This window comes from Chionomys nivalis, chromosome 12 (assembly GCF_950005125.1).
Source record: "Chionomys nivalis chromosome 12, mChiNiv1.1, whole genome shotgun sequence".
Taxonomy (NCBI): Eukaryota; Metazoa; Chordata; class Mammalia; order Rodentia; family Cricetidae; genus Chionomys; species Chionomys nivalis.
Window position 1 is genome coordinate 68707681 of NC_080097.1, and position 21859 is coordinate 68729539.

At 44.5% G+C, this 21859-nt stretch overlaps 1 protein-coding gene across 8 annotated transcripts in view; it reads left to right on the forward strand.

Annotated features, from left to right (window-relative positions):
• Positions 1–21859, forward strand: part of Kcnma1 (potassium calcium-activated channel subfamily M alpha 1) — a 740126-nt gene that overhangs the window by 502669 nt on the left and 215598 nt on the right. For all 8 annotated transcript variants that reach the window (XM_057786232.1, XM_057786233.1, XM_057786234.1 and 5 more), the window contains exons 7-10: positions 68–143; positions 1905–2075; positions 3640–3731; positions 20064–20174. In XM_057786232.1, coding sequence (XP_057642215.1) covers positions 68–143; positions 1905–2075; positions 3640–3731; positions 20064–20174 — 450 coding nt within the window. The remainder of the gene's footprint in view (positions 1–67; positions 144–1904; positions 2076–3639; positions 3732–20063; positions 20175–21859) is intronic.

The following is a 21859-nucleotide window of genomic DNA, read 5'->3' on the forward strand; positions in this document are numbered from 1 at the left end:
CATCAGGCACTTCCCACCAGTCTTCTCTCTGTAACTTGAAGACTCTCCTCTTTGTCCCCTTGTACAGTAATTCCATCAAGCTGGTGAATCTGCTCTCCATATTTATCAGCACGTGGCTGACTGCGGCTGGATTCATCCACTTGGTGAGTAGCCTTGAAGACCCTGCCTTCCTGGCTGGCCGGGAGCAAGCCCTTGACGAGTCTGTCATTTTATTACTTAGAAATCGTTTCTTTGAGGAAGACAAGTTTAGCTGTAGACACACAAAGAGGAACAAACCACACACTTTTTCAGAATTCCCAACCCTTTTTACTCCTCCACAAACTAGTTCCAAATGGTGAGTAATACTCGCACCATGGACCTGTATTTTCCAGCTTTACCTGCATTGTTTCAAGGAGACTTGCAGTTTTCACTTTGTATGCAATAACCTAAGAAAAACACCAGATGGCAGTGCTTCCACACCAAACGCCAAGAAAAAGTCTAGCGCCAAAGCTCAAAGTATGAACCACACAGCTCTTTTGTAAACAACAAATTCAGATCCCTGGATGTGTCCTTTTACTTCTCTCTCACAGAATTTTGCATTTGCTTGATGACTTGTCAAGTTGTTTCAACCTGCCTATGGTTTTTATTTTATTTATTTATTTATTTTATTATTTTTTTATGATTCTTTGAATGCTATTACTAAGCCCAACCCTGACACTCCACTCCCTCCCCGGGATGATTTCTTTTGCCTGCTTTCAGAGAACATAGTTACTATTAAATATATATTTCACATGCACTTAAACTGTTACACCTGGAAGGAGCCCCATCAGACAATAAAACTTGAAATGAACGACTTTGTTTCCATCAGCTGCTAAACCAGATAATTGGGGATTTTACACAACGTTTTAAAAACACATATATTTATTTTTAATTATGTGCACGCCTGTGTGTCTGTGTAGAGACATGTGCAGATGTGTGGGTGTGCCCATGGAGGCAAGAAGAGGACTTTAAGTCCTTAAATCTAGGAAGAGCTATGGTTATAGGTGATTGCAAGCTGCTAGAAGTGAATGTTGGGCACTAAACTCCAGTCCTCTGTAAGAGCAATATATGTTCTTAACCATTGAACTACCTTTCCAGTCCCTACCCAACTATTGATACTGGTGACATCCTAATTCCTGCTGAAGCCCAATGCTAAGAGCAGTCTGCACTCCCCCAGATCCTGCTAACACCCACTCCCTGCTCCCTGCTGGGCCCCTTCTACTCTCACCGGCCTGGCCCAGTAGCTGTGCAGACCTCAGGAATTCTGACCCGATTGTTGGCCCTTTCCTGAGACAGTCTGCAGGGCGGTTAGTCTAGAGAATCTGTGGGTGCGATTCCTCTTATTCCAGAGGAAGGTTCCCAAGCTGAAAGTGCAGAATTGCCAGTGGGGCTTCTGCAGAGAAAGCAACTGCAGCCTCAAAAGTGGAGATGATGTTTGGGGTTCAGGCAGAACCTGAGTCAGGTCTGATTTCCTTAGTTAAAACGAGGAAAAGAAGTGTAGAGCTCTTTGTGGAAGATCTAGGACATCAGGAATTCCCAGGGGAGATGCCGAAAGAGCCGTCCCACATCTGCCTTAAAAGGGATGCTGTAAAAGGGACAGAGCATCAGAATTTCAGGATGTGATGTTCCTCCCCATCTCCTCTCCTTGATGCCCCATTCAGAGGACATTGCCTGTTGCTACTTCCTCTTCTGTGATAGCAACTGAGGGTTTCTGGGACATCATGCCCCAGTGACTAGGACAGGGTGGCAGAGTCTCACCTGTACTGAGAAGAGGACACTTATGCAAAAGGAGCCCTCTGGAGCTCCCGGGCTTCCTGGTTCCCATATACAGTACATATGGACTTCTGATGGGTTCCTTTTCTCTTCCCAACTTCCTTTTGCTGTAGGTGGAGAATTCAGGGGACCCATGGGAAAATTTTCAAAACAACCAGGCACTGACATACTGGGAATGTGTCTACTTACTCATGGTCACAATGTCTACAGTGGGCTATGGGGATGTTTATGCCAAAACTACGCTTGGACGTCTCTTCATGGTCTTCTTTATCCTCGGGGGACTGGTAAAACAACGCTCTTTCTTATTATATCCATTTTAACGGTGATTCATATTTGCTACTACCCACTTCTTTAGGCTTTGTGTTCTGCACTGGAAGCAAGTAACTGCCTTTATGCAACCAGGCAAGCTAAATCCGAACCCCATGGTGACTTCATTGTGTATTTCTGTAGTGTTATGTTTGTCCCTTAGACCCAGGCATATTATCCTCATTGGGGACAGCCACATAGATAGGAACAAACCTAATTGTCTTAAGAGATAGATGCCATTAATAAACGAGAGTGTCCTTTAGTAGTGGGATTCAGATATGGTTGCTGCTGCTGACTCTGGGAGTTGCTGTCCAGACTCTGCAGACAGATGGCGGTTTCAAAAGTTCCCTTCCCAGACTTCCAGCAAGCACTATGGCTGGCACCTGCCCTAAAGAGCAGGGTCCCCTCATTTAAAAAATGTCACTATAGTAATAACCTGACTATGTCCAAAGCCTACTCCATTTATCTCCTCAAAACTGACTTCCCTGGTTCCTATATATTAAGAGGCCACCCCATATGATGGAATTCCAGAGAGTTTCCAGGCAGCATATTGGCGGTTGCTACATTTTGTCTTTCAGAATAGCTCATAATAAAGTATGATTGCTTTTCTGCAGATGAGGTAAGCGATTAAGATTATAGTCCACAAGCAGTTGTCGCATATGTGCACCGCACACACATTTATATGAAGCGATGCATACATTTCTCTCTGTTCTGTATGCATAGGACATATACATTTTGAAAATGCATATAAATGTGTGTGGTGGTGGACATTAACACCTTTTCTGCAGGGCCCGTAGAGTAGGAAACCCCATTATCCAGCCACAGGACAGTCTTGGTTGGGCAAAACATGGCAGTTTCGTGTCTCCTTGCTATCCTCTCCTCTTGTATGATCTCCAGAATTGACCTCTTATGCTTTTTAGTCATTTTAAATGAACATGTTTATTTTTAATCCTCTTTTAGTGTTTAGTGTCTTTAGTCACCCATAAAAATATTCCCCTTTGTGTGTTATTTGGGAGGGCTTTTCTGACAATAACGTATGCATGTATGTGCATGTGTGCCTATGTTTGTATGCCCATGAGCGTGCGCGTGTATATATGTGTGTGTGTGTGTGTATGTGCATGTATGCCTGAGTGCCTGTGCATATGTACTTATGTCTGTCCATCCATGCATGTCAGTGTTTGTGTGTGTGTGTGTGTGTGTGTGTGCAGGCATGTGCTTTCACAAGTCTGCAAGCCTCTTAGCTACTTTCCTTCAGAAAGAAGACATCAGCTCATTTACTCTTGTCTCCTTTATTTTTTTTTTTTTGACTGTGGTTTGTTGTTTTCTAGTCCTCTAGGCTGACTTCTGTTTGTTCCATCCTGTGCGTTTCCAGGAGCTTTCCCCTTTGTCCTGTTACTTTTGTATAGTCCGACACATGAATATGCGCCTTTACAGGTCTAATCCTTTTGTGTTTTCAGATCTTAGTATTCCCCCTTCTGAAAATGTCACCCTTTCTTTGGCCTGTCTTTTTAGTCTCTCTTCTGTCTCCCCTCTTCTCCTTAGGCCATGTTTGCCAGCTACGTCCCTGAAATCATAGAGTTAATAGGAAACCGCAAGAAATACGGGGGCTCGTATAGCGCGGTTAGTGGAAGAAAGTAAGTATGCCAAGAGGTTTCGTGGCCTCCACGGCGTAGGAGCCTGTCTGCATGCCTTTTCTGTTTGGCTCTTGTTTCTTTGTCTCATGCATGTAGGCAATGTTTGCCCGCTACGTGCCCGAAATTGCTGCTCTCATCCTGAATCGGAATAAATTCGGCGGAACTTTTAACAAACATGGAGGCAGAAAGTAAGTCAGTTGCATCAGAGGAGATGTGCTTGAGTGACCTGAAGAGCCCTGTGCCTGAAGCATGGGATCATGCCCCTCCCCCTCGCCCTGCCCACATCTTCAATGAGGGAGGGTGCACATTCTGCACCACCAGGGTTTCAGAGCACAGAAGATGGTTGGACCCTCTTGACATCTAGTGGCCATTTACAATCTCCAAGAGATAATGGTGAATTTATTTAAAGGGGTCCATGTGCAGCCTGGACTGTATTTTCTACCCTCATCATCCTTAATATATACACTAAGCTCTTCTCATGAGCTGGTGATATGATCAAACTCTGGTCCCTCCAACTGAGGTGGCATCACCCCCTGGTAGATTTGGCATGTGCACTAATGTGGGCTAGAACTACAGCACAGGGAAGGCCTGGCCTGTCTGCCCTATGGAATGCCCATGACCACCAGGAAATGTATTCTCTGAAATAGTGATTTCCCCACTTGTGTGTTAAAAGGTCTCACTGCACAGGGGAAATGCCTCCAGGGCAGGGAGTGTTACACTTGTGGTGTCCAGGTGCCACAGGCACGCTGGATTTCCCAGATAGGAAGCTTTCCTTCTTTGGGAACTATTTCAGTTTGTGCCTAGGTCACTATGTCAGCATCAATATCAGGGCATGCATCCAGTATGGACTGAAAGTTTTATTCTAATGCCGATGCCAGGACCTTATTCTCTTGATCCTCTGCCAGAGGGCCATCTCAACAGAGGGGTGCTGGTGGGAGGATGGGCTGGCTGCAACCGTCTCCAAAAGTCAGCAAGTACTTGCGTTGAAAGCTTTCAGAGAGCCATTTGGCTTTGTTTTTATTTCGGGCTATGACATGCATAGAATGGAATGGAACACATCCTGTGCACACCTAGAGGAATGTGCACTGGCCTGCATGCCAGACACTGCCATCCACATCTGTATTAAAGTGCGTAAAACTGCCCCATTCGTGCCCATGCCCTGTTCCCCATCATGGAGCTCTTTTACCTTGTTAATTATTCTTACTTATTGTCACATGATTACCTTAGTTTGGTGTTTAAGACAACTACAACGGCCTATAGGAAATACCCCCCCCACACACACACATGGCTGCCCTTTCCATTATGACAGTTGGCCCTGCTGGATGGAGCTCAGGGAGCTTCTCTATGATTACTGTCCAACGCATCATGAGCTCAGGTGTCCAGTCCTCTCTTCAGAAAATGAGGAGGTGGAGAAAGGGCTCATTTCCTTGAACTACCAACAGGACAGCAGTTTCCTTTCATAGACACAAAGGACATTGGGAAAGGAGGCCAGTTGGCATCTTCTCAGGAAGGAGGTGTGTCTCCCCATTTCCCTCCATAGGTTTCTCCCCTTCCTATTATCTTAACAGTCTTGGATGAGGTTAGAACCAAGCTGTCTGGATGTCTGAGCCATTGGTTAGTTCAAAAAGACCAAATAAGCCCAAGGATTCTCGCTCTGTCATTTATCTTAAACCAAGAGGAAAACAGTTTCCTAATCCAATGTGCCTTTGAGATATGGACAGGTCTTTGTAATGTGGAAGACATTCTGAGAGTTCCAGGCCCTCATTATAGCTGTCCCAGCGCACTGGTCTCAGCCAGCATCTCTTTATCCTTGTCCCCAATGAAGTCAATAAAATCAGTGGTTTTGAAACCTAAGTTGAAAGTATTTCTTGACTCTCATTCCAGGTGGGAATTTTCTTTTCACTTTTCTTCTTCTTCTTCTTCTTCTTCTTCTTCTTCTTCTTCTTCTTCTTCTTCTTCTTCTTCTTCTTCTTCTTCTTCTTCTTCTTCTTCTTCTTGTTCTTCTTCCTCCTCCTCCTCCTCCTCCTCCTTCTCCTCCTCCTCTTCCTCTTCTTTCCTCTAGGGCTGTTGCCTAACAGATTTTGTTGATGGGTGGTCCAAATGAGGTCCTGAGACCAGTACTCAGTGGCCTGCCGTGGTCTGATCTGGTGAGGTTTAAAGTCTGGCATGTCCACACACAACCCCACCTGCTGGGGGCTGCAGATCACAGCGTTCCTGCAGTCGCATTCTGGCTCTGTAATCGTTTATCACTGTTTTAACCTGGTTTCCTCCTCCCCTTTTTCTTATCCCTTTATGAAAATGCATTATGCTTTTAATGTTCTCCTTGGGTCTCCAATGTCCCTGGACCCTGCAGGATATAGGGTATGTCCTGTCATCAACACCGGGTCTGTTCCCTTTACTTTATGCATTGTTTCCTGGTTCAAAAGCTAATTACCAAGTAGTTTAAAGAAGCCCTTGGTCACTTAGATCTTTCATCAGAAAATATAAGCTTGGGAAAGGAACGGTAATAAAGGGCCATTAGCACCCCTTTGTTTGATGTTGTTTTTCCAGTCAGTAGAACAAGATTGATGAAATGTTATGTTTGGCCAAAATTTGAGTTTTCATTTGGAATTCAGTGTTGAGAGAATGGGCTGTCAGAATCAATAAGTTTCCTTTCGCTTGGGATATAGGCATGTGGTAGTAATTAGCAATATAAGCTCTTTACTTGAGCAACGAAGCATGGATTCTGGCAGCAAACATAATGAGAAACTACAGTTGTTCTATTTCGAACGTCAAAAAGTTTCCAGATAAAATTAAATGCATTTGCGAAAGGAAAGGGCTTAACTTTGTTGAGAGCCGGAGTTTAGACTCTTAAAATAGCAGGCAGCCCTTTGAGTCTTGGTACATGCAGAAATGCATGTGCTGTCCCCATTCACGCATGTACACATGCCACTCCCAGGACTGAGTTCAGCAATGCCCAGAAAACAGCTTCCATGTTTGCAGAGTCAAGAGTTCTTTCGGTACTACATATTTTATCCAGAAGTAACCACTCATAACAACACATTAACTTGTCAGACAACTGAAGGTAACGTATGACTCTAAACTGCAGAGACACAAAAGTCTAAAATTCAAAGATTATTCAGAATAAAATTTTAAGTGTCTTTATTTGAGTAATTCTATTAAGTAAGAACATTATTTATTTAAGTAATAAATAAGTAAGATGGAGAAACTTAGGGCTTGGAGGATAAAATAGCCACATGTGGGATACTGTAGAATAAGGAGGGTTCTTGGCACTTCCTTGTGAGTTTTAATCAATGTGTCTGGCAAAACTTCCTCCCCTTCCACATGGAATCAAGGGCCTGGCAAGGCCTTTTCCTGAGCCACCCCAGTCACCCATCCCAGCACTAGGTATGGATACCTATAACTGTGCCAGCTGTCATGTAGCTTACTCAGGATTCTTAAGAGTAGAGACTTGAGTGTTAACCACTGAAGGGTTCAAGCAGTGACCAAGAAAGTTGGAAATATTGGGGACAATTAGCTTCTTGGATAGAGACTCTAAATCTTACTCGGCCTAGTGGCCCTCCTATAGCCTAGCCTGCCTCCACAGGGCCTTTGCCTCATCTGCCTTCCCTTCATGTACAATGAGAGGAGCTAAGAGGCTATGGAGGCCCGGGGGACCCTGAGACTCCCATGGCCTTGGGGGCCTTGGTTTACTGTCTGTTTTCTCCCACAGCCTCTTGCAGTTTTCCCCCAGAGGTTTCTTCTCTGAGTGTAATTCATTCTACTCCTGGTTAGTTTATGAGAACTGACAAGATCATGGTCCAAGGTCATATGGCCAAGGGCCATGGAAAATAATTGGCCACAGAGAGGAATCCATCAGCTCTAACCCCTGGATAGAGACAGCACAGCTGGGGAGCCATCTAAGCCTTGTATTTCCCATGATGTGGCTTTAGTGGCCCCAAATCGAGACAGTCCTGGCCCAAGTGTTTGGGAGAGAGAGGACAGGACAGGTTTAGAGGGCTCCACAGATTTTCGGTAGCCAAACGTAGAGAGAACATGTAGAGAGAAAAAGATAAGGGTAAACAAAAGGAGAGCAGGAAACCAAATGTTAGCATGGAAGAAAAACCTCTGTGGTGACACCCCCATTTTAGAGTGGGGCATGGTTATTACAGTCAAACCCATATCTTTCTCCAGTGCCAGAAGGTCATGTCTAGAGTACCAGTGCCACATGTTTCATTGGGCAAACTTTGGCATCAGTAAGTTGGACCATCTTGAGGTCTTGTGACCATTCATGGTTTCCAGGAGAGAACAGTGAATTTATTTAAAAAGACCAAGTGCACCTGGGACCGTATTTTCTACTCTCATCTGGACCCAATGCTCCAAGGATGCAGAGAATAATTGTATCTCCTTCTCAGTCTCCAACTCGCCTGGTCACTGCTGTCTGCCCAGGAGGCTCAGGGCTGTATGCATCTCCTTCTGGTTTCTTATGATAATCGGGTCCTAGTTTAGCTATGTCCAGGCTCTTCTCCCTTAGGTGCTTTCCCCTTCCTGAGACCCTGCTCTGTGTTTCCTTCTGCCTATCCACTATTTGGATCAACATGGGCTCCCTCTCTACCTTCTCCCTACCTCCAGGTTTTACCCACAGTGGTTCCAGGTCATACTTTAATGAACCAAGCACCAGAATGTGGTTCTTTATTTAGAAAGATTCATTTAGTTTACCCCCCTCTGTGGTCTGCCCTTGCACAAAAGAGAGTCACCACATGTCATACCTTTGCGATTTTTGTTTCAGATGTGTTTATTGAGTGCCTGCTCTCTGAGCCTGGCATCCAAGACAGATACATTCCAGCACACCCTTTAAACTCTCTAGTGGCACCACAGCCCTGCCTCTCTCTCTCGAGCTCCATGCTATCTCGCCACCTGAAAACTTTTTAAAACCTGCCTCAGTTCCCAGAGAATCTTCCTACAGTGCTATGGCTGCTCTCAGGCCTGGCCTCCAGTGTGCAGGAGTGGGATTTGGATTGATTCATGTGGTGTTAAGATGGCCTGATGCCGCAGGCCTGCTTTCCTTTCCTGTTTACTTGGATCTCGGGTGAAGCTCACTCTCGCTTCTCCCAGGGCTGCGAGGGGCGGGCTGCTCTCAGGAGGGATGTTTCCTATAAGATGTCATTTACTATTTCTCTATCTCAGACATCGCTCAGGTTGAAATGGGACTGAAGTCTTGTATTTTATACAATCTTTGATCCCTTGTCAAGAAAGCCATTGAGGACTCTCCTCTCGTAGCCCACGTGACTCCCCAGCAATATCTTAGGATTCCTGGATTTTAAAAACCATAAATTAGCAAATCATCAACATATCACCAGGAAGGTTCATCTGGTAGCGATTCTAGTCAGAAGGAAACATGGGCCCTAATAACTGATTTTCACGAAGATACAAAGAATTGCAGACAGACAGATACAGTAAATAGGAAGACAAATAGATAATTCAAGTTGACAGACCATCTTGAACTGATTAAGCATTCTGCTTTGATTAGCATTAAACTTTGGGGAACGGGGGGAAAAGAAAAAGAAATGAGATTGCCCTCATACTTGGGGAAAATGACCCCTGGTGACTTCTGAAATTGGGTACCGAGAGGCAGATCCAATGCATTTGTCGTTAGATGGCTCACATGATGTAGTGTGCCAAGAAGTCCTTCCAATGGCACGGGTCTTGGTGGGTGTGGATGTGACGCTTCTTCCTTGGCATCTGCTTTGGATTTTTCTAAGCCACATCTTCAGTCCCTTTCAAACTTGCATGTCTCCCGAGAAGAGACTTGACTGCATAGTCAGTCAATCTCCTGGTAATGCTGATGGGATGAAGGCTTCCCCCTGCCCCCCTTTCCTGCTGTCTTTTTTCCCTTCCACACACTTAGCAAAATGTTCCACCTATTGTTCTCCAAACAAGAATAGAAATGTAGGTGGGAGATGAACTGAGTACCAAGAAAAAAAAAAAAAAAAAAAGAGGAAAGGAAAAAAAAAAGCCGTATTCAAGCCTAGACTTTTGCTTTCAAATATTCTTGCTTTCATTTACAAAGGAGTCCTGATTATGACTTTTCTAATTATAATCCCAAAAGATTTTTCTGCTCAGCATCATATTTGATAGAATGAGTCCTTGCTGGGTAGATTGAGAATCCCAGGAGCAAATGTAAGCATCCGAGACTAAGTTGCACCCTATTTTCTGTCTTCCTGCCATGCCAGTCATTCTGATAGAAGTCTTTCCAGAGCTGTGACAGGCAGTTCCTCATAGATATTGGGTTCATTCCACCACTGCTGTCACTATGCCCTGAAAGTAAAACAACAAACTTTCTAACTGGCCAAGTCCAGTGTCTCTTTGTATTAAAATATTATAGAACCCAATGCAGCGTGAAAGTTGTGGAAATCTGATTCTGTTGCTGTCAGGACTGAGACAGTACTGATATTACATGGCAATGGCTTGCTCCCACCCCCACAACCGTGGAGACTTGCTCTGAATGTGGGTACCAGTTCTCAGTAAAAGTCATCTCTCCCTCCTCTGTGCCATTTCAGTGAGGAGAAGTAGAGGCAGATCAGAGACACATGTATACCATTCTAAGGATTATGATGCTTGTCACTGATGCCAAAGGGTCATGCCAGCTTGCATATAAAACAGATTTAGGAAAACACCCATTCCAACGCATTGGCTTAACAATTATTAAAATGCTGCTCTGAGCCAGGAACTGTGCTGGGCTCTGTGGTGAACAGAATGAGGGGGAGAATGTGATTGCTATTCTCCTGGACAGTGTGTGAGACTTTGTACAGTCAGAACTACCCAAGGGACCAGTGGCAACTGAATGGGAGCTTGATTGTGCAGGGACATCATCCCTTTGAGATGCTCTTTTGGCAGGAATTTTGTACAATAAAATCATGAAGGTGTGAAATAATCATGAAGGCAGGAGCCCGTTACAGAGAGTTTTCCTAAAGCATGTGATAACTCAGATTGTTGAATTACTCACTGAGGCTGTTTAGGGCAGAGGTAACAGCAGAAAACAAGTGTGTCTAAAATCTTACAGATCTAAAAGGGACTCTGGAAAAGGGGGTTGCCGAGAGATTTGGGGCAGGGGACCTAGAACCGGGAAATCTGCTTCTCACTAGGAAGTACAAGTATTCTGCTTGGATGTACCATGCCTCAGCAGTGTTTGGAGTTTGTGGCTCCTCCCAAGTCCTCCAGGAGTTGTGGATACTATCATTCAATGAGGCAGATGCCAGCACAGATGCTCGCCAACTTCAGATGGTGTTGCATCCTGATAAACCCATGATAAGTGGAAAATAGCCTGGATAGAAATGCCTGCAGTATGTGCACCTACTGAACATACTAGCTTAGACCTGCCTGCCTTAAGGCACCTCATCAGCCTACAGTTGGGCAAGACCACCTAACACAGCTCCTTTGTTTAAGTGTAAGAAAACCCATGTGACTTGTTTACTGCCCAACTGAAATTGAGCAGACTGGTTGTACAGGTAGCCTTTGGCCCCAGTCATGTAGAAAAATTCCAAGTGGAACCAGCTCATTTTGGGGACTGTTAGTATGTGTGTTGAGAATGACTGGTTGAGGCTGTGCTTTTGGGTGTAGTGGGAGATAAGGGGAAGATGTATCAGGTTAATTATCACAGTGACAAAGTCATTCCCGGCCTGCAGCATGTGATGACGGAATAGGATGCATGATTTCCCAGGAGTGTTGGGGAGAGAGGTGGGGAAACGCATTGCATATCAAAACCCTTTGCAAAGAAAAACACATACACTGTTTATGTGTTTGGATCCATTCCTCTCTACTCCACTTCCATTCCCAAAGGGTAAGGCTAGCCTCTCTCTGGACCAGTCTTCTCCCCTCTTGCTCTGTGTTTGTCCAGGTGCAGCAGCAGGTAGAGGCAGGTAAATCTTCTTTGAGGTAAAGGGGAAATGGCATTCAGGACAGGAAGCTGTCTGAGATGGAGGAAGGCAGGTCACAGGCAACCTGCTTTGTTTAAAATGGCAAAGGGTCGCTGAGTCCAAGGTGAATGAGTGCAGAGAGCTGATAAGGTGTAATTTGTGAGAGCCTCACACTTGTGAAGTTACTTAATAAGGCTGCCTGGGGCTGGAGACGATGGCTCAGTTGGTAGCATTTTTGCTATGCAAGCATAAAGTCCTGAGTTGGATCCCTAGAACCTGTATTTTAAAATTCAGATAGAGGACTCTCAGAGCTGGGGAGTCCGAGATGGGTGGATCCTAGGAATTCACTAGCCATCTGGCCTAACCAAACCTCTGAGCTCCAAGTTCAGTGAAAGAGAGACCTTGTCTCAGAAAATAAGAGGGAGTGGTTGAGGAAGACACCTGGTGCTAGTCTCTGACTCCCATGTGCGTGGGCACCCACATGAACATATGCACGCAAACTCTCCTCTCTGAAAGGAATTAAAGGAGAAAAGAAACAGCAAAGTGCTGGTGATGTGATAGTACTTGAACAGCGGATAATTGTGAAAATTAAATGGGAGTTTCAACACGGGTCAAAGCATCTGTCCCTTGGGGTTCTCTGACTGTAAGCAGCAGAAATGAAGTTTTGTTGACTAGGTAATTTTTTAACCATTGGAGTACCCAAGTACTTTATAAAATCCAGGGAAAACTGAAGGACAACCTCTCAGGAAGGACAGAAAGCAGCCAGAGATGGGGCTGTGTCATCCAGAAAGCAGAAATGCATGGTTATTTATCACTGGATTTTGTCATCAGCATGGTTCATTCAACTCTTAAGGTTAACTTGAGCAGCAATTAGACTCCCTTGGTTGTGGAAACTTGATTAGAGAAAAAAAAAAAAAAACCAACCCAGCTGGAATTAAAAGTGAGCTGTTGCTGAAGGAAGGAATGGTATATGTTTGCGAGGTAGAACCAGCCTATGCTGAGGTTCTCCGGATCTATCAAGTCTTGAGCTGATACTCCATGCAGGCTACAAGCTGCAGCAGAGGTGTCGTGGTTCTTCCTGTCATCTGACTCTGGTCTTGTGACTGTCTGATTATGCAGATCTCATTATGGTTTGGAATGGTGGATCCTCTAGGCTGGCTTAGTTCTCAGCTTTAAACAACAAAATGCATCAGTTTTGTGTGGAACGTTCTGAGAAGCGGTTCCCAGTCTCCTCTGCTGGGTCATTCAATGCTCTGCTCCCTGACTTTGGGGCTCTGCTTCAGAGAAAGTGCCTTTGCTGAGCTGTTCAGATCTGTTTGCTCCACTGTCTGCTCCATTTAGGGAAACAGCAAAGCAGACTGCCATTTCTGTAATACTCCTATTGACAGCTGCATAAGACAGTTGCTCTCTTTGCTTTCTCACCAGGAGGCAGATCACATTTCCTTCCTTTCTCATTAGCAAAGTAGTAGATGTGGCCAAGAGTACAACATTTTAGCTTAAGTCTCCTTGGGATATTCACCCCCTTTCCTCTTTTTTTTCTTCCTTTTCTCTCCCCTTTTTTTCAACAGGAAATTGTTATGGTCAGGCTTTGGGATTGTTGGCTTGATAAATACTGTGTTGTTTTCTTTCCAATTTTTGCCCTCTTACCCACCTGGAAGAAGATTCCAGCCTTCTGGAATGTCTGAATTGGACAGTCATTTTTACATTTTGCTGTTTAATGTTGACTGTGTTTGCTTTGGCCTAATGTCCAAGTCAAGCATACTTTTTCCAACAAATAGATCTTGAAAACAAACGCATGCTAAACTAGATCCTGGGGTAGGATGGGAAGATAAAGACTGCAGACTGGAGTCAGTTTGCTTTGATGGTTGGTGACAATCTTTCCCCATAGTGAAGACAGTCACTTGGGAACAGCTTATCAGTAAAGGAAAAAGGAGAAAAGTTGGAGATGGATTTACTTCATGTTTAAAATGGGTTCATGCCCTAGAAGGAGAGAGTTAATGTGAAGGCACCACGCAAATCAGGGCCAGTGGCCTAAGCAGCCAAAAGGTGATATCACAGATGAAGCCCAGCTTGCATTAGAGTCATGAAGATATACACCCTGAAGAGTTCAAGTTCAACCTGGAAGGACAAACAGGAGCCTTGGGTACTGACCACTGTGTGGCTGCTTGCTGGGTCTCCAACTGCCCTGCTTCTTGTGTGATAAAATGCTCCCCATTCTCCTTGCCGAGCTCTTCTTAAAATCCAGTCACCTCACGTCAGGGGCTACTAATGGTGGGAGGTGCTGGGGAGAGGTGGGATGAGTGAGGCATGATTAGAAGGCTCAGCAAAAAGACAGAGGAGAGTCTAGCATATGTATTTGATATAAATATTATAGTTTCACAGAGACATCTAGATCAATACACGCCACATTTCACCTGCCTCTTTGACAGAGTGAGTGCAATGTATTCAGAAAAAGCTGTATAGGATTTTCAATTTACTCTGTATGATTTATTGTGACAGGATCGCTATGGGTTTTTTAAGTTCTTTATACTTGTTCCAGTAAAAATGGATATAGTATCTTTAAAAATAAACAGCCCAGAGCCATGTATTTTACACTATCTTCCTGGTGCGAGGCCTTGCTAAGGGGAGCTCTAAGACCTCCCCGACCTTGGAAGACCTGATTGTGGTCAGATTTGCATCAGTCTTTGCTCTTCAGCTTTTGGGAGGCTGCAGGAGGTGGAGAGAGTAAACAGGGAAGTCAACCAGGAAGCAATTGCTTCTGTCTAGACAAGATAAAGTGACAAGGAGAGAATAGGCAGGGAGCTAGTACCCTCCCTTCCCATACGGACTCATGAGGGTCTGGGGGGAGGCCAGGCAGCCCCCTCTTTTATAGTGACTGGCTCCAGGTCACACAGGCCTGCTCCCAAGTCTCTTGGTCTCCAGCCAAGGGCCTCTCCATAGCATTTGATGCTGCTGCTTTTTAGAAGGCATCAAATAGAGGGGGGTATTTTGCCTTTGGTGGATACTCACCTTGCACAAATGACTGAACCTGATTCCTTATCAAATGATCGTGGGCAGTAGACTAAGCATACACTATAGACCTAAGATATACCTGGAAATGTATTGGGGGTCTATTGCCCACACCCTGTCATGGCGAGATATAGAATGTTTCAAAGGTTGTTGACTCTCAGACATACTACTTGGTATATGTGCAAAGTATGTAGATTTTTGTTACCATGGAATTGAACTTACTCAGTTACTCTCTGGTGCCTCATCATGCAAACCTTGAAAAACTCTGTCCTCCTCTTAAGCCTCTTGCTATAAGACCACCTAAAACACAGGCTTGGAATTGACTTCTGAATCAGTTTGGCACTCACTCAGAAACAGTGGCCTTCCTGTCCCACCATAATGACAGAAGTAGAGTGACTGAGAAGAACGTCTGTAACCATATTCTAGAGGTGGAGGTGCCTGGTGGTAGGAGGAGTACAGTCATAAATATTTGGGGATGATGAACCTATAACATAAATGAGTGGTAATATCCCAGTTACCCTTGAGAGAGTTCACTGTAGTCATACAGTAGTCTTTTAGTATAAAATCACGCTCAACCTCAAGATGCCTTAGCTGTTCCACATCCTACCAATGCTACCCTTCCCTAATTAATCCGCTGCTTGGAGCCCTTACTTGGCATCACTACTGGATAAATTAATTCCTTACACCAAGTTCCATTTGGCACCAGTGTGTTAATAGTTAAGATATTTCCTTGTCCATTTGAGATGGGTCTTCTGTCTAAGCTTACATTAGCTTCTGTTTATGTTCCCTTTGTCTCAGAAGTTATCTGTTTATCAAATTCCATCAACCTTTGTCCCACCCTCAATCTCATCAGATTGGAATAGAAGTGGTCACTGATTTAGGTCTGTTGCCTGTCTTCACAGCCTAAGTGGCCAGGTCACATAGAATACAGGCATGAAGATTGGCATTGGGCTCAAAGATTCTATATCAGGAGCCGCAGATAAGAATGGCTTTAGATACCTCCCAGTGTGGCCTACTATTTACCTCTGCTGTAAATGGGCCATGTCTTTGTTGTTCAGGTTCCTGGGTTGGTGAGAGAGTCCTCAGCTTCACAGGAGAGCAGGCTCTGGTACAGATATTTATATTACTCCCGCAGCCCCTTGGCTAGTCAGAGTGTATGAGTAAAGTTGAAGCTTGGTTTAGAGCCTATGAACAATGCTGTTGGTGATTTCTGTGTTATTTAGTTTTTGTTTCTTTGACCCCTCTGGGTCAACTGATCAGGTGTAGCCTAGTCTAGAGATGCTGAGAAACTGTGTTGTGTTAAGTTCATCTTTGTCCACCCTGTTACCATGACATAACTCTCTGAACCTCTGAGAACTCCTAAAATATCTTCACTACTGTGCAATAACCAATCCTGCCTGTCTTGAGGGAACAGAAGCTGAGAGGTACAAATCCTCACCCATCAGCTTCATCTTTGTGAGCACTGGAGTCTCCCACCTGGACTGCATCCTGGGTCAGTTCCTTTTACTTCCTGTGGACATCAGAGATGCCTCTCAAAGGAGCAGCTTTAGAGGGGCTGTCTAAAGAGATGCTGGTGGTAAGAACATGAAGTTGAGGATTAGATGGAATTATATGGACCACATACTACAATGTACTGATGTAAAGATATCTCCCAGTTCCTACCATTTTTAATTCTGACACTGCTCCTTGAAGGGGCACATCCTTGTATTATCTCTCTCAGTAAATCTTGGAGACAACCTTATGAATCAAGCGCTCTTTACAGTGGCTGTAACACTCTGAATGGTTGCTCCTCAAATGAACCATTGGTGAGAGTCATCTGAGATTATTTAATTAACTTGTGTCTGACATCACAGTATGAATATCACCCAACAGGTCTGTCGGTGTTGTGGAAGCCAGCAGAGATAATTTTGGACAGGGATCTTTTGACCTTCATCAGACATGCCCCATGAATATTCAGTGCTTCCAAGGACCCAGTACTCTGGTCTCAATTATAAAATATTTCCAACCATATTTTGAATAGATAGGAGAAGAAATATTGTGGGGTTTTTTTTCTTTCTGAAACAATATCCTCCCCAGAACTGCTGCCGGAGGGATTTCCAGGTGTTTTCTCCTTTGCCGTCCTTTTCTCTTGCTCCTGTAGGGCATCGGAGGCTTCCTCAAACATGGAACACCAAAGCTCATCTTCTAGTGCTGATACAGGGCTGGAGAGGCAGCATCTCGCCATCCATCAATTCTGAGGACATTCAAACATTTTCAATATGTGGGCTCCCTGATAACTTCCATTGTATGGAAAACAAAATGGAGGGAAATGATTATTGGCACAAAAGGGGAAGGCTGTAAATCTTCAAATCAGATACAGGGCAGATTGGAACAATATGGCTTCTTCAAGGTTGCCATGATAATGTACCTAATAACTCTCCCTGGGCAAAAAGGCAATCTGCTTTCAATCAATCTCCTTCCCCCTGGCAACCCTCCCCCATTTTTTTCTGAGCAAAAATACCAATTACGTTGAAGGAAGATTTTTTTTCTTCCTTTTTTTGATAAGGACTGTTCTCCACCCCAGAAATCATGCTGTAGCTAAAAGATATATATTTTCAATTGTCTAGCGTGATATTGGACAGCAGCTTCAAATGAAAAAAAAAAAAGTCGATCTTTTTACCCCCTTCCTCTCTCCTGCCAGCATTTGTCTACTTCTTAAGAGAAGTGAAAGCTAATTAAAGGCTTAAGGGATAATATTGATTGCATTGGAATATATTTTATATGTACCCGCCACACTTTCAAATAATAGAACCCTGACTTTTTCTAAGGCTGAATAAATCAGCTGGCTGAACCTTTGATTTGAGTGTGATGTGTTGGGATGGAAAAGTCCTCATCTCCCCGCTTCCACTTGGCACATATCTCTCTTAGGATGAGTGATTTCAGAGCAGCAATGGTGGGGGGCTGTCAGATCTTCACTCCATTCTTTGTGTACAGAACAGGAAGGCTGAATGTTCAGCTGTCTCAAGCCACCATTCATTTGAGTCTGGCTGTGAATCATAACCAGGGATATGCCAGTATAGAATTCTGAAATTTGCAGTATCTGGTGCAGAGTGGGACTTACTTCCCAGCTTCTCATTGTATGGACTGAAATAAGTAGCTTGTCGGAGATATCCTCTCCTTGGCATCAAAACGGGTTACTGGGATTCTTTTTACATTATATTTATTTATTATGTATATAGTGTTCTGTCTGCATGCATACCTGCAAGCCAGAAGAAGGTGCCAGATCTCATTACACATGGTTGTGAGCCACCATGTGGTTGCTGGGAATTGAACTCAGGACATTTGGAAGAGCAGCCAGTGCTCCAACGGCTGAGCCATCTCTCCAACCCCTGTTTCTGGGGTTCTTGCTTACTGGCTTGTTCTTTCATCCAAGACATAGCTTCAACTATTGAGATACCTACTAGTTGAAGGTATACCTATTTCTGTTGGTGCTTTCTTCATCCTAGTGATACTTCATGCAGGATATTTGAGTGCACAGAACACGCCAGGTAACACCTCTGTCATTTGTGTGCAGTTCAAGTCAGGAGGGAATTCCTCTTTCTTGGTCACTTTCTGACATGCTTGCCAATTCAGAATCATAAAACTCATTCAGAATATGCATACCTACTTATGCTTTGTCCATAAATATGCTTATATCACAAGAAATATTTTAAAATAAGAAAAAAACTGTAAAATTCCAAGTAGTTAATTTCATGAATTCAGATACACCGAGTGTTTTACAGTCTTATAGTCAGAAGGGGTCAGTGATAAGGGCTTTGGGCATAAAATTTGGGTGAGTAGCTAAGTGACCCCCACAACCTAGTAGATGCTGTTGAGAGGGCCATATGTTACAATGTCTCTTCTGATTCTCCCCTCCCCCAGTCACTTTTCTTTTGCCTTGATGACCATGGCTTGCCTGATCAGGCTAAGTGCACCACCGTAACAATAACAGTCCATAATGGAAATATTATTAACTGCATCGTGCATATTATTGATTTACTCTTTGTTCTGCACCATTATCACTTCCCCGGTGAGCTTGCTGCATTATTCTCCCATACTTAGTCGAGCACCAAATTGCCACGGAAGGGCAGACTCTTGTAATGACGTCTACTGGGACATTGCATAAACCATCGTCACCGCCTCCTATTATAAGCCGCCTCCAGCCAATGAGCTTTCTGCCCTATTACAATGTGAACAGAGCAATTATAAAGGGTAAAGGACTCGGGCATTCTGAAGTTTTCTGGGGAAATTGCCTTATTGCATATTCCACCACCCGGCCCAGTCTTAAAGCACATTAGAGATCTACCCTCTGCTGTTGTCGGCCTGAAGGGTAGAGTGGTGTGAGCTGAGTTACTTACTACGGTGTGTTTGCTAGAAGCTGGTGCTTGTAGCTCCACAGCTGAGCCACTTTTGGTCTTGGGGCCAATTCTCAGGTCTTGTGATTGAGCACTGTGAAGCCAATGTAAGTGAGCCCAGGACAGTCTGGCATTAAGGCTGCATTGCTTCAGGAAGGAAAGTTGTTGGAGAGGCCGCAGGTCTTCATGTTCTGGAAAAGGCTCTCATTCCCTGGGGATGAGCTGCTGTTTCTAGAAACAGAGTTCAGAGCTTCCCTAGAACAAAGCCAGCATTTCCTCATTCATGTCTCCCTGGCTTCTGCCCGGTGTAGGGGTCTCCAGGTGAGTTAGTTTGGCTCTGGGGAAGTCTTCAGCACCCTGAGGTAGGGGCCATCTGGGGACGTAGCCACAGCAGGCAGCTTGATCGCCCATTCCATGGGCGTCTCATCTCCATTTAGTCCTGAGTAATGCTCACTTACTGTAAAGTGTTACATGCCTCCATTGTTGGAGAAGTTATGGTAGAAAAATGCAAAATTTCCTTTTTACTGCTTATGGCCAGCCGAGCCTATAACGTGTCAAGCCGCACATTAGCCACCCTGATAAAAGTCCGCTTTCTTACACACAAAATCATCGTTTCAGCAAGATTTGTTATCTCATTACCTGATAAGCTGTATGTCATAAACCAGGACTGCTGCGGTAAATCTCCCAGGAGGACGCTTTGTGGGCAGAAAGGGAGTGATAGGAATCTGCAAGGGACTTGATAATGTAGCATTTAAGCACAAGCATAATGCCACTTGTTAAATGCATAAAACCACTTGGCCAGGTCGCTGGGCTTTTAATAGGATTTTGTGCAGCCTCAGGTGAGTAGCCATATGCTTTTTCTGTCCAGGAGCCTCTGAGCAACTGCTAGCACCATCGCTTTGTCTCACGACCCTCTGGTATGGGCACTGGGTTTACAGGGGCTGAGGGTGGAGATATCCTCTTGGAGCTGCCTCACCCTGTCTGCCTTGCCAGGGATCAGGAAGTGGGGCCATGTCCCTGGGTCTGGCTGGAACTAACTGGCTTCTCCTATGCAGGCACATTGTAGTCTGTGGCCACATCACTCTGGAGAGTGTCTCTAACTTCCTGAAGGACTTTCTGCACAAGGACCGGGACGATGTCAACGTGGAGATTGTCTTTCTTCACAAGTAAGAACCTACTGCTGTCCATAGAGCCTCTGCCCAGCCAAGTGCTTCCCTCTGAGGACCCATAGGTGTGGTAGAGATGGAGATGGTTGAGAATTGAGATGAGGTTGAATAAGCCATGACCCCTGCTGACTCCTTAGGTAAGAGGTAGTTTTCCATAAGAATGTGGACTTTGATTTAGAACCCTTGGAGGTGAAGCAACACCCTAGGCCAGGGTTAAAAGCAGCGAGGTAGTCTGGGACCATATCTGAGTTTCTCTCTGAAATACTAAACAGGGAAGTTTACTAGGATCCAAGTCACCATTCTCATCCCTTCATCAGTGTGGCCCTGTGCAGTCAGGGGCATCTGCAGTGAGGGAGTGGGATAACTGATGTGATTTTTGTGGATACTTTACCGCTGCAGCAGAGGGACCAAGTGAGACAAGAGAAGAAGCAGGGTGACAGAGTTACTTTTCACTGGGACAAAACGCCTGACAAAATAACTCAAAGAAAGCAAGGTTTCCACGGGAAGCGTGGCAGTGAGAGCGTGAGGCAGCCGGTCACACTCATCCGCATTCAGATGAGCCATGGGTGCGGGGGCTCGGTCTGTTTTCTCCTTTCGTGTTTAGTACCAGCCTAAAAGCTGGTGCCGCCATGTTCAGAATGAATCCACCTCACTTAACTCAATCCAGATAATCCTCCACATAAATGCTCTGAGGTTGGTCTCCTAGGTGACTCTCCATCCCATCCAGTTGATAGTTATTAACTATATCACACAGCATATGAGGCATATTAACACTGTTATTTCACATGATACCCAAGGCTGTGTAAATGGATTTTCATTTAATTCATAGACATAGTGACAAATACATCTCTAATCTGAATCCTGACTTAACCAAGGACTGACTGGCTGAGCATGTTATTTCCCTGTGTCTCAGCTTCCATGTCTATGGCCAAGCGAGGAGATACTCTTGTCTCCTTGAACTGTTGTAAGAATGAAATGAATCAATCCATGAGAAGTGTGCAGAGCCCAGTTAGGCATGCAGGAAGTATTCAATAAATGTCAGCTATTATTGTGAAAGAAAACCTGATTAGGTTATACAGTTGACTTACAGATACACACATCCTATATAGAGAAAGACTCTTGGTAAGACAAATTCTCACTCAATTCTGGTGGCTGGGAAGTCCCATACTCTACCTTCTCCAAATTGAAAACCCCACTAGTGTTATGACTGAGTCTAAAGCTCAAAGGCCTGAAACAAAGGGAGTCAATGATGTGAGACCCTGGTCCACAGAGAAGAGTGGAAGGGATAAGATGTCATAGTGCATCTAGGCATGCAGGAGGCAAGGGACAGCTATGGTCTTCCTCTGCCCTTTCCTTTTAGGTCTTTGCTTGGTTGGTATCCACTCATGTGGAGGAAGGTCCACTTTCCAAAATTCACAGATTCAAAGGTGAATCTTGTGAGAAAAGAACCCTCATAAACATACCTGGAAATCACCTTAATCTGGGCCTTCCAAGTAGCCCAGTCAAGTTGACATAAATAATGACCAATCACACTGATATCATAGCTGTGACGTTTCTAATGGTAACAAAGAGGAAGATACTTTACCATATAGACTCCAACTTTTGTAAGGCCAGAGACCTCTGGGTTTGATTTTCAGTGGAGTTTACTTCTCCTAAATATGAATCTTTTATTTCTTGCAGGGAAG